The sequence below is a fragment of the Neoarius graeffei genome, chromosome 13 (genome assembly GCF_027579695.1).
Source record: "Neoarius graeffei isolate fNeoGra1 chromosome 13, fNeoGra1.pri, whole genome shotgun sequence".
Taxonomy (NCBI): domain Eukaryota; kingdom Metazoa; phylum Chordata; class Actinopteri; order Siluriformes; family Ariidae; genus Neoarius; species Neoarius graeffei.
Genome location: NC_083581.1, coordinates 48,026,498 through 48,040,087, shown reverse-complemented (window position 1 = coordinate 48,040,087; position 13,590 = coordinate 48,026,498). Strand labels below are relative to the sequence as shown.

The following is a 13,590-nucleotide window of genomic DNA, read 5'->3' as shown; positions in this document are numbered from 1 at the left end:
CCCAGATAGAGGAACTGCACGTCTGCCGGGTTCCCCCTGGTGGGTGTGGCAATGAGGGGGGTGAAATGGGCACCCCAAAAATGGGCTAGGTCAGCTGGTGGGGTTACCGGTTGGAACCTGTTGCAAATTGTTTGTCATGGTCCCCTGATTGAGGAATGGCCGCTGCCAGACATTTTTGTTGGTGGGCGGGGCTCGGCAGACATCAATTACAGGGGGTTAAAAAATGGGCTACGTTAGCTGGTGAGGTTACCAATTGAAACCTGTTGTAAATTGTTCATCATGGTCCCCTGATTGAGGAATGACCACTGCCAGACGTTTTCAGTGGTGGGGTACCCCTGCCAGACGCCCCCTTATGACGACACCCCCAAAAATGGGCTAGGTCAGCTGATGGGGTTACCGATTCAAACCTGTTGTAAATTCTTCATCATGGTCCCCTGATTGAGGAATGGCCACTACCAGACATTTTTGTTGGTGGGCGGGGCTCGGCAGACATCAATTACAGGGGGTTAAAAATGGGCTAGGTTAGCTGGTGAGGTTACCAATGAGACCTGTTGTAAATTGTTGTCATGGTTCCCTGATTGAGGAATGGCCACTGCCAGACGTTTTCATTAGTGGGGTACCCCTGCTAGACGTGCACTAGTGACCACTAGCGAGTTACAGCTCTCAAAGTACACCTTGACAAATGAACACACTGACTCAATGAAATGTTATTTTGCTGTTTAATTTATTGATCCTGTCCATTAACCATAACAATGAAAACTAACATATAACAATACAACATATAACACTACAATATATAACAATATTCAAGTACCTCTAAACCAAGGTGTGTATGACGCAAAAGTGAGACATACTGTAGTGTTAGTCCTCCTGGTCTGAGTTATCAGACTCCTCACTCCAAGGCTCATCTGAGGACTCCACCTCAGTGTTGTCCTCCTGACTGTGTGACTTGGTATCCAGATGACACTCTGTGAATAAGTGCTGTGGAATAGATGGACCATTGAACCAGTTTGGCTGCAACAGTTTATCTTTCACACACCACCCATATTTGGTCACTGACAAGCCGTCTGTCGGACATGGTGATGTTGCCAGTGTCCAGACCATACTAATATAACGTGCTCTAAGCACATGCATCTCTAGAGCTGGCTTTGACGGTGGTAGCAAGGCACAATCAACTTTCTTCACATTGGCCAGTGGATTCTCCTGCAAAAATAAGAGGCATAGGTCAACATAGGCATAGGTGTGTGTGTGTGTGTGTGTGTGTGTGTGTGCACATGTGTAAGTGCGTGTGCTTGTGGGAACTATCAGCCAAAGGCCTCTGAGAAAAGATGTGTTTTGAGATGCTTTTTGAACATGGCCAGTGAAGGGACACTTTAAATATGGTGGGTAGTTTATTCTATTGGGTGGGAGCAGCTACGTGGAAGGCTCTGTCACTGGTGGTCCTGAGTCTGCTGCGAGGGATGGCCAGCTGGCCCTTGGAAGAGGACCGCAGGAATCTTGAGGGGGTATAGGGTTGGAGGAGGTTGGTGAGGTAGTGGGGCACCAGATCATGGAGGGACTTGTAAGTGAAGAGGAGGACTTAAGTAGTTGATGCGAGATTACATGGGGAGCCAGTGAAGCTGTTTGAGTATGGGGGTGTGCTGCCAGGGCCTAGTGCCTGTGAGGACCCTGTATGACACTGATACTGATAAAACTGGACTTACCTTACTGATGTTGCCACTCATCTCCATCAGGTTCAGGTAGCGCGCCTCATTTGTGTCTCCTGTTTTTCTCTGTCCATATATGCGACAGACAAATTCAGAGGCTGTTTCAAGATCCACATGGCTACTTCTGTCCCCCAGGCTGATAAAGAACTTCACAAATAAGTCGGTGTTATCTTTTTCGATGATGGTCAGTGGCTTTAGTTTACCTTTTCTGAAACAGATGACAATAATATATATATGCTATTTATAAATGTACACAGCCCACTTGTTTGTAAACCTGCCTGAAAAAGGCTGAGGTGAAGTCACATCCAGTGAATGCATGATATCCTGGCATTGCTCTTGATAATCCTGGCTTGAAGTCTTCAAGATTGTTGACAATATCAGTGACATTGATGTACCTCCTCTTGTTGCCTGATCCACAGTCCATGATGAATGTTCTGGTGGCTCGTTTCTCTGCTTGTTGATTGCCAAGTGCGCCAATCAGTATGACCAACACGTCTGTGTCGGAAGCCCTTACCACCACATCTACTGTAGTGTTTGCAACATGGAAGACAGACAATCAGTGTGTCGGCTTCTTCATGGTTACCTTGGAGGCAAGTTGGTTCTTCCACAGTGATGCACTGGCATTCATGGTCTTGTACATACTGGTAGCATTTGCCTCCATATGACACACAGAGTGTTTTCCCAGCAAGTAATTTGAGGTAGTGGTCATTTTTCCACTCACGCAAAAGGAACATGGACAGCTCCTTTTTGAAATTCACGTTGTTCAATAACTTTTGAACAGGTGCTTGGATTTGAACCAAACCTTGTGTTGCTAACACTCCGTATTAAGTACAGGAACTGATTAAATTTTGGAGATCAACACTTTCAAGATGGCCGATTTTTTGTGTGTGGGATAATTTTTGAACATGGATTTGCACTAAATCTTGTGTGTTTACACTCTATAATAGGTACATGAACTGATTACATTTTGGATGCCTCAAATGGTGAAGATGGCAGTCGCTTGGTGTGCTAATCCGAGGTTTGGGGGCGTTTCGGGGATATACCTGTGGCAGTTGGAGGTGACTGCATAGGCCTAGTTAAGCAAATGAATTTTAGTAGGGTGTCCTCACAAGGGGGTGTCTGGTGGGGGTACCCCACCACTGAAAATGTCTGGCAGTGGCCATTCCTCAATCAAGGGACTATGATGAACAATTTACAACAGGTTTCAATCGGTAACCCCACCAGCTGATCTAGCCCATTTTGGGGGGTGTCGTCATAACGGGGCGTCTGGGGGGGTACCCCACCACTGAAAATGTCTGGTAGTGGTCATTTCTCTATCAGGGGACCATGATGAACAATTTACAACAGGTTTGAATCGGTAACTCCACCAGCTGACCTAGCCCATTTTTGGGGGTGTCATCATAATTGGGTGTCTGGTGGGGGTACCCCACCACTGAAAACGCCTGGCAGTGGTCATTCCTCAATCAGGGGACCATGATGAACAATTTACAACAGGTTTCAATTGGTAACCTCACCAGCTAACCTAGCCCATTTTTTAACCCCCTATAATTGATGTCTGCCAAGCCCCGCCCACCAACAAAAATGTCTGGCAGCGGCCATTCCTCAATCAGGGGACCATGACAAACAATTTGCAACAGGTTCCAACCGGTAACCCCACCAGCTGACCTAGCCCATTTTTGGGGTGCCCATTTCACCCCCCTCATTGCCACACCCACCAGGGGGAACCCGGCAGACGTGCAGTTCCTCTATCTGGGGACCATGCCAGACATCATACTACCCATAAAAATTGGTAACCTTCCCAGCTAGGCTGACCCCCCTGGGCTCCCGGTCTATATGGACATGGTATCAGAAAATTTTATTTATAAGCAGTAGTCACACGTACCCACAGGGTACCGATTTTTAATAAAAAGGAGTATTTTAGGTAAAGACATTTTACTTGAACCTTTACAAATTATTATTATTGGTTATTAAGAAAATTAAACTTTTATTTAACAAAAGGAATATAAGTTGATAAAGAACAGGAAAATAAAATGGTGCATTTTTAGGTAATAAAATTCTCTTCCTTTTTTTTTTTTTTTTTAAATATTGTGTGTGTGGAGGGGGGGGAATCGGAAACCCAGTATAATGAGCTGAATTGTGAAATCTGGGAATTGTCACATGCTGAGTGCAGAGGCATAGTTCTCTAAAATGACAGAATTAAAAAAATTTAAAAAGGAATTGGAACAGAAGATTTTGCCCATGTTCACTCATATGTAGGTATTTGTATGCCCATGTTCACTCATATGTAGGTATTTTATTTAAATAAAAAATTGAGGGGTGGCTCAGGATGATTCTCAGGTTTGGTGTGCTTTGATATGTAATGACCCAGTTGTTTTTGTTTATTTGTTTGTTTTTTTAAATAGCCATTTGAGTTCAGCATCTTGCATAGACTCGTAATAAAGGGTGACTATCACAAAGTGGAGATCGAATGCCAGGCTTTTGGGGCATTGTGAGGGATAGAGGTTTGCCCCTTTCAGAACATCTGTAATACACTTCCTCAGAGATTTGCCATCCATGAAGCGGTGACGTGCTGCAGTAGCTCCCACATACTTCTTGCCTCTGTCTAACAGTTTCTGAAAAATGGTTAGCATTTTGGGAATCAGTCAGTCAATGCACTTAATCCAGCTGAAGTAGTACACTCCACTGACAGAGCCTAAGAGCTACAAGGTCTGTGTATTAGCTGCTCTTGCATTCAGTTGTGTTTCCTGGACCACAAGGTTGCATGCTCCATCCCAAAGGGCTAAACCCTCGGCAAGACAGATCCTGTGCATCTCTCACTGAAACAAGGACTAATCCCTGCCTGCAGTATTTTGGGGAACCAGCTGTATGCAGATAAACCTTTTCTGAAGGTCTTTTAGTTCCTGTAAGCCCAAATGAACGACTGCTTGCAGGTGCCAACAGCAATCCTAATATCCTTAGTAGGAGATGGTACTGCATATAGAGACTGACCTGGCTCAATCTAACTGGTGAGTGCAATAACTTCTACATGGTGGCTAGCATCATACCAATGAACTGTGTGACCTGCTTCAGTGTTAATGAGCACTTAAAGTGAGCAAAGTGGATGGATGTTCTTGAATAGCCTGCTTCTTGGTGGTGGCATAGAAAAACTAGTGAGCCAAATATGGCAGCATCCTAATGCCCCTTGCCATAAGCGGAGATAGGACCACCTATATCGAATCACCTATGGCGCCACAGAAAGTTAAAATTTGGAATGCTTGTCTTTTGAACGCAAATCTTATCAAGTATCTGTGCTCAAGGGCGCTGGGAATATGGAAATCAAACAGATCCTCAAACGTAAATCAGTCCTGCATGTTGCAACTTCAGCATACAACAGGAAAGGGCTTTTAAGAGCCAGCTCAAGTCATAGAATCGTATGGAAATTACCCTCCTTCTTAACCAAAAAACACCTCCATTGTTTTGAACTCTGGAGTCCAGCTTTTTGCAATCGGACCAGACTGCGATGACCTAAAGATGCTGTATGGTCGCCTGGCCCCTCCTCCTCCTCTCCACTCCTGCCCAGCCCGCTCAAGACTGCTGTCCATCCTGGTTCCCCATTGGTAGAATGCCCTTCCCTTTGAGGTCAGAACTGCCGACTCCCTGACCACCTTCAAGCACAGATTGAAGACCTCACCTCTTCAGGCTGTACCTTTCCCCTTCTTCCCTGCCTGCTGTGTAACTGCATATCGGTCTAGACCAACCCAGGCTGTCTTCTGTCTAGCCTGGGGTTAGCTGTTTCAAGTTCTCGATTTAGGTGTACTTTGTATGGTTGGTTTGTTCCCTTGGCTGTTTGATACTTCAACAGCATATTACACTGTCACTTGTTCAGTTGGCACTAGAACTTTCTTGTCTAGAAGCTCAGCACTTCGTGTACTTGACTTATGCACTTGCTGTACGTCGCTCTGGATAAGAGCGTCTGCTAAATGCCACGTCATGTAATGTAATCCATGGCTAGTCTATATAGCCATGCTGGTTTGTTATCTGAAAAAGTTACACTCTCTTTCCAGGGCAGCTTTGGCACCAAGTACAACCAACTTGGCAGAGGGTCATTAGGTCAAGTATCCTACTTCCCAAAGCAATGCATCAGTTACCTCCATATTAGGATCAACATCTGCAGATTGGAGTGTTTATTCGAATATTAAGCGCTAGAATGCCTGATGTATTACTGGTTCATAAGACTTGAAATATCAGGGTTCTCAATGAACATCAATGTGTCTGCATTGAGTGCTTAAGAAGCACACCTCTGGGTGTCGAGCTTCATCTGCTGAGACCACCACCACCAACGTATGCATCAACAGTAGGGATGTGGCTAACCCTGACTGTCCTACTTGTTATTTTTCAGACTAGGTAACGTACGTGACACCAAACGAGAGTCTGTTCGGCTAAGTCAATCATCCAAAACGTCCTTTAAAATTCTTGCAGAGAGTGAATTCACAACCAGTGTGCAAAAGAACATTCAATGCTGCAGGCTGCACATCGCATTTCAGTCCCACTTGACACACTGCCATTTTGAGCATGGTTGTCCCAGCTATTTTAGAACCTGTCAGCAGTGCAGGCGAGCTGACAAAAGCCGAGCAAGACTCCTTTTTGGCTGCTCTGAGGTCAGAATTAAGCACGGCGGCTCGTCTTCTGGTCAACATCAGCCTTTAAAACACTCCGGGGTGGTTGTTAGTGTGGATGCTCAGCACAAATGGCAGCAAAAGAGAAGGATGAGAGACGAGTACTGCTAGTAAGTGAAGATAATGAAACTAGCGCTACTGACGAGTATGCAGTCAGTAATGAAGCTAGCAGGCAAAATAAATAAATAAATAAATAAATAAACAAACCCATGGTAGGAGATGTTTGGAGAATCTCCTCCTTGGACATGAACATAGGAAAAATGCACTCAGCAGCAGAACGCAAGATAGCTATGGATAGCTTTAGAAGAAATCTTAGAGGCTGTGACTAGTAACAATCAGAACTCCATATGGTGTACAAGTGATCCGACAAGTGGTTTATGAATCAAAAATAAGAAAAGGATAGACGTAGGAGAATTCATTCATTCTCAGTCACTTTATTCCAAGTGGGACTGCAGTGGATCAGAACCCCATTCCTACAAAACCAAGCACAAGGAAACAATTCCCCAAGGACAGAGGTGGACAGTAACGAAGTACATTTACTTGAGTACTGTACTTAAGTACACTTTGAGTATCTGTACTTGAGTATTTTTTTTAGAAACTTGTGACTTGAACTTCACAACATTTGAAAGACAAATATCGTACTTTTCACTCCACTACATTTCTATCAAGGTCCTCGTTACTATGAAGCAGCTTTGAAAGTGGGTGTTTTTTTCTTTTGTAAAACGTGATTTTTTTTTTATTTCACAGGTGACACCAAGAAAGCCCATCACTAGGGTCATGTCTCGTCCATAGACTGTATAAAATCAAGTTCAGTGGTTTATCAGCAGCATTATTTAACACGATCAGTTGATGGCAGAATGGAAGGAGGCGGTTCTTCTGGAGAACGTACTCATGGCCAGACCTAGAACCCATGTTTCAGTTTTCTGAAAGGATTAAAGATTAGTTTCGTTTTAATTGTTTGCCGAAAACAAACCACATCTCAGCCTACAAAAACTCACCGTCCGACCTGCGGAAACACATTTAGGTATATAAATGTTTTATTCCAAGAGAAAGCTTGCAGTGAAGTTTTATGCGCTTTCTGAGCTAGCGATAATGTTATAATAGCTATGCAGTCTGGTTAGTCAAATGACTTTCTGTGGATTTGCTCACCAAGTTGCCATCGCCTTGCCCATGGCTAATGTTAACACTTAGCTAGTTAACCTGGACACTGTCAGTTAACATGTAAAAATGGAGTTACGCAAAGATGAATAACATTAATTTATCTGAAGTCCTTTCAGAAATATGTTTCAGCATAATCTTGCCAAATAAACAGAATGTAGAAATCTGTGTTGAAAGGTGTTTACTGTATAGGTTCTACAAGTTAGTCAGTAAATCCAGTAGGTTGCTTCAGAGGCATTAGGTTTTGTAAGCGCTGAGGCAATAATACAACGATGCGTTGACAGAAAATGTACTTTTAATACTTAAAGCATATATGCAGAGCCATGGCCTCACTTTCGTTTATAAATGCCTTGAGACCTCAAGAATGGCATAGGAATAGTTTTAAGTGTTAACAATAAATCTAATATTAGTAATTTTTACAATTAAAGATATATAGGCAGCGGTCCAAGTGAATGACCTTGACGTCCATAACGTCACAGCAGGAAGTCTATTGGTCTCGTCACCATTTCCGCTATAGAGGGATTTCACTGACGTCACCCGAAACCGGAAGTAAACAGACCCTGCGCCATTTTGGAAGACCAACAAACTCGTGATTGGGGGAAATAACGGCAGCGGTATGTGAACCCACGAGAATAAAGTGGAGTGGCAAACGACTTAAACAAACAAATCTGAGCTGTTTTATTTATGATTTATTGGCCCAACAGTGGGCGGCACGGTGGTGTAGTGGTTAGCGCTGTCGCCTCACAGCAAGAAGGTCCTGGGTTCGAGCCCCGGGGCCGGCGAGGGCCTTTCTGTGTGGAGTTTGCATGTTCTCCCCGTGTCCGCGTGGGTTTCCTCCGGGTGCTCCGGTTTCCCCCACAGTCCAAAGACATGCAGGTTAGGTTAACTGGTGACTCTAAATTGAGCGTAGGTGTGAATGTGAGTGTGAATGGTTGTCTGTGTCTATGTGTCAGCCCTGTGATGACCTGGCGACTTGTCCAGGGTGTACCCCGCCTTTCGCCCGTAGTCAGCTGGGATAGGCTCCAGCTTGCCTGCGACCCTGTAGAAGGATAAAGCGGCTAGAGATAATGAGATGAGATGGCCCAACAGTAGACTTGAAAGAAACCTGTGTGAGACTTGGCAAAAAACTGTGGATATAATGGATAAGTCTGTGCATGATCTGCGGACACTTTGAGGTAAGCAAACGCAAGAAATTCAGATTTAAAACATGCTAAATTGGCCCCAAGTTGATAACTACCGTATTTTCTGGACTATAAGCCGCTACTTTTTTCCTAGGTTTTGAACCATGCGGCTTATACAAAGGTGCGGCTATTCTGTGGATTTTTCTTCCACCGCTAGGGGCGCTCTAACCGGAAGTAGAATCAAAAATAAGATGGACGAAAAATCAATGCAAAGAAGAATTAGCAGATCTTTAGCAGATAGAACACGCACGACAAATTACTAACTGGTAATTATTTTCAAATCCAGCGAAGATGATTAAAGTGACTTGTGGTTTCAAACGCAGGAGAAATGAAGGTAAATAAATACCGGTTATTTTCTCTTGGTTCTGTTCCGTTTTAATCAGCAAAGTTGCTGTCGTGTTAAAAGGCACTGTTCGGAAAGAATCTGTTCAGATACATACATGTACATTTACAGTACAAAATCGTTCTGTACATGCAGTAAATATCTAATTTTTCAACATAGATATCTGCGGCTTATAGTCCGGTGCGGCTTGTATATCTTTTTTTAAATTTTTTTTTAAAAATAGAGCGGATGCGGCTTATATACAGGTGCGCTCTATAGTCCAGAAAATACGGTATATGAGGAGTAAGCCTCCCAGACTTCTACAATTTAAATAATAATAATTTAGGATGGTTTGGGGCTTGCTCTCCCTCCTATTATATAAATAAAGCATAGTTGTTGTGTAGGCATATATCATAAATGCATATGTATAATTTGGATAAATTAACCTAAATTATGGATACCTTAATAGTAACAAAAAGTATTAATTTTTCAACTGAAAAGATATATTATTAAAAGATATCAACAAGATTACCTTGGCCATGTGTAGGTTATTCTTAACAACAGCTGTAATATCACGAACCAAGCCACTAACAACATAATTGTAAGCCTGTAGCCCTTTGTAGGCCTTCAAGTCATCAGCAGTGTAGGCACTGGGTGTAAACAACAAATAGTTTACAATGTCTGGGTAGCAAACAGATGGCAGAATTGGTGTCAGGTCCTCCTTATGTTTCCATTCTCCCTTGCCGCGAGTCTTATCATATGGGTCAAACCTATCAATCACAGCCAGTTTCTCCACATACCGTGCCCTTTCTGCAGCTGGTAATGTACTCACATAACCAGAATTATCATCCATCGTGTCACTTCACTCTCGCTCGTACTTTGTTTTATACTGTGAGTGCATGTACTTGGTCTTCCAATATGGCGCCTAACAAAATCTCGCGGCGCGGTGACGTCATGCGGTAGCCCTCTATACTAAAACACAGAGCTGACTGCAACTCCAATCCTCCATTTTGAGCTAATTTATCACCATTCCACGTAGATGTGCTGCTGGCGGATGCAGGAACATGACAGAAGGTGGATTTATGTTGCATTCATGGCCCAAGAATGTTCAAACTGCAAAGATTTGGACACATTTTGCGAGAAGTTCACAGGCACATTGGGCGCCTACGAAGTGGCTTCTCCTCTGTGCTGCACATTTTACTGGAGATTTGTACAAGACCCCTGATCTGTTGAGAAGTGTTGGCTATAAGCCCTACTGAAAGAGGGTGCAGTATCAACAATTAAATAAAACTACAAGAAAATAATTTTTTTTTTAAAAAGAAAAGCGAGTTTAGTTGCACCAGTTTCCCCAGAGTGAGCCGAGGGTTGTTGGTAAAACCTGGGACAGAACGGGACGTGACATATTGTTCAGGCAGTGACCTCCCCGCGGTTGTTGCTAAACCGGTGACATCCCGTTCCATCCTGGGTTTTAGTAATTGCCTGAGCCGAGCAGTAATGGAGAAAGGAGTGGAGCAGCGGTCTCATTTCTAAACTGGATATTGCTACCATCTCACCCTTATGTAAAAGAAACGAATGAACGGAGAACTGAACAAAAAACTGAAAGTCAGATTGTTTCAAAACAATCGGCCTTCAAGAAGCGAGAACACAGACAGGTAAGCTCCGACTCTCATTTGGATACAAAACACGTTGTTTACCTGCATTTAGATTAATACATGCAACTTGTATTGTGTGTTTAAGTTACCGGTATAAGATTATTTAATTTGCTTCAGAATGTGATCGTCTCAGTTCATCTGATTATTTAATTAGCCTTTTACGTTTTATCAGTGAAAACGCATGCGTGTACATATATGTTGCATAAGTTATAACACATATCCTGTTTTAATGAGAGTCAACCCACAATCAATGAAGTCAAATCAGTCTTAGTTGAGCAAGTCGGTAACGGTATTTCTTACTTTCACCATAAATTTTTATTTATATGACTTTGGCCTATAGCTGTAAAAGGCCTCGGCCTTAAAACTGGTTACCGCAGTGATGTCACGCGCTCAGGGCTGACTGGCTCAGTGGGGCAGCTCGAATGCCAACTTTGCGGTTGATTTTAACTCCGAAGTAAATTTTATTTTTTTTTATATATATGGCACGGTGGTGTAGTGGTTAGCGCTGTCGCCTCACAGCAAGAAGGTCCTGAGTTCGAGCCCAGTGGCCGGCGAGGGCCTTTCTGTGCGGAGTTTGCATGTTCTCCCCGTGTCCGCGTGGGTTTCCTCCAGGTGCTCCGGTTTCCCCCACAGTCCAAAGACATGCAGGTTAGGTTAACTGGTGACTCTAAATTGACCGTAGGTGTGAATGTGAGTGTGAATGGTTGTCTGTGTCTATATGTCAGCCCTGTGATGACCTGGCGACTTGTCCAGGGTGTACCCCGCCTTTCGCCCGTAGTCAGCTGGGATAGGCTCCAGCTTGCCTGCGACCCTGTAGAACAGGATAAAGCGGCTAGAGATAATGAGATGAGATAAATTTCTGCACATCTGCTTTAAGTAAAAATTTGACTGGACAACTTTCACTTGTATCGGAGTAACATTTACCCAGTAGGCTCTGTACTTTGACTTAAAGGTGTCATTCCACGACAAACCATTTAATACTTGCTCTTTTTGAAATACCATAGGTCACTCTGAGTTGCATATGCATGCTGCATGTGAAAACGTTCTTCCCCTATTCCCTGTATTAGCCTATGAAAGAAAATAGACGGAAAAATGAGCGAATCAGAAAAAGCCCTACGAACTTACGTCACTTCGAAAATTAGTAGTCATGGCCTCGCCCATAACCCACTGGAGGGAGCGTCACAGTGCTGTTAGCCAATCAGAAGCGATATGTTTACATGTCATGAATATTCATGAGTAAGAGCTGAAATCCTGTCGTTCTCTCCCCACCCACTCCTCCACCAAACCAGAACAGCCTGAAACAGGAGCACCACAGCATTTTTTTCACCAAAACCGGCTCACAGGGCATTCATTCATACTAGAGACCACCGCACAATTAATGAAAAAACGATGCAATGACACCTTTAAGTCGGGTCCACGTCTGCATGACAAAATGATTTATTCCAAATACTGCATCAGACATCATTTGGCGACTCTGGTGGTAGGTCTGGGCATGCGCGGGCATATTTACAAGGTGTCTGAGTGACTCGCACTGCCCCTAGTGGTCAGGGCGGGTAACGCAGGTTCTCAGTGTGAGGGGGCGTGACGCCTACAGAAGCTACTGTACAAAAAAAATAAACAGGCCACAAACTTGTACCAACACGCACATTTTCTTCGTTTAAACACGAGGCTTTATCTGCGACTTAGTGTCACCCAAATTTATGATGAAACACTTTTTGCCTCGCAGTTGTACGCGTGCAAACAGCAGCTACCGGCATGGAGCTAAGTATGGGATGGGGGAGGGGAGGGGATAGTAGGGGAGGGGAGGCGGTCCGGCCCTCTTTTCCTCCTTAAACTTTGAACAAGTATAAGTCGCCATCTTAACTTAAAACAAACGCACAACTTGCAACTGTTGTGCTTTAAATAATAAAGCAGGATAATTGTCAACACTGTATTCTTGACAAACAAACAGTGACTTTTTTGAGCACTTTGTGACCCGGTTGTGTAGTTTTAAGGGAAATGTTGATCTTTTTATGTGCGGTTTTCTGCACAACACTGCAGTAAGAGCCGGACTTGTTTCAGGGAGCGCATGAAGCCACACAAGATCAGTGTGCTCACCTTTTTTTTGGTCGGGTGCTTCTCTCGACCTGAAGCCAACTGGTTCCCATTGGGACAGTTTTCTTTGCTCGGCTCTTGCAGAGAGCCCGGATCCACTCCTTGGGTGTCGGAGCCGTTTACCGTTACGGGTGATTTCTTTCTCGTTATGACTCCGCTCGTCTTCGGTGAAAAATGCTCGTTGTGTTTCGTGCAGTAGTTTCCCCCATACACGATGTTACCGGTACCGGTCGCTCTCACACCGCCGGGGTTCTTATCGAGGAGGCGCTTCGAAGTCATTTTCAAGCAGGCCAAGTGCATCTAAAGAAAGATAATATATCGACAGATTTTACAACCTAGCAAGGAAAGATGCATTTAAAATGACTGTCCTGATTGCAAAGCCTAGTTATTTCGACGGAGATACTAAATTGCACTACCAGTCGAAAACAACGCTGAAACGATTGTTTTGCTTTTCTCCCTGCCCGAACCAACGCCACGCCCACTGCCTACTGCTCGTGCTGCCGGGCGAGATTTCACATAGCCCCGCCTCCCATTGATTCCAATTGGCTTTCGGCATAGATAAATATTCTATTTTGGCACGCGGCCACTGAACCGCGGTCGCTGATTGGACGATTTGGAAAATGTCATTCTGCTGCTTTTGAGCGAGCCATGGGGGTGTGTCTCTCTGAATTTGCCGGCCGGTGCTCTGTTCAGACAGAACAAGCAATGATACAAACTGGCTCCTGGGTGCAGGAGGTTAGATATTTAAACAAACGAACAGAAAAAAAAAAGTTTAATTCCAGTGTACCTTTGCACACCAGACACACAATGCCGTAGTAAAAT

At 44.0% G+C, this 13,590-nt stretch overlaps 1 protein-coding gene across 2 annotated transcripts in view; it reads right to left on the bottom strand.

Annotated features, from left to right (window-relative positions):
• Window positions 1-13,236, bottom strand: part of slc2a4rg (SLC2A4 regulator) — a 157,076-nt gene extending 143,840 nt beyond the window's left edge. Inside the window, exons 1-2 of one of the 2 annotated variants that reach the window (XM_060937921.1) lie at window positions 13,185-13,236; window positions 12,772-13,068 (exon numbers count right to left, since the gene is read on the bottom strand). In XM_060937921.1, the coding sequence (XP_060793904.1) occupies window positions 12,772-13,068 (297 nt within the window). In that variant the 5' untranslated portion in view covers window positions 13,185-13,236. Of the gene's footprint in view, window positions 1-12,771 lie in introns of both variants that reach the window. The other variant, XM_060937922.1, reaches the window with a different exon arrangement.
• Between the last annotated feature and the right edge of the window lie 354 nt (window positions 13,237-13,590).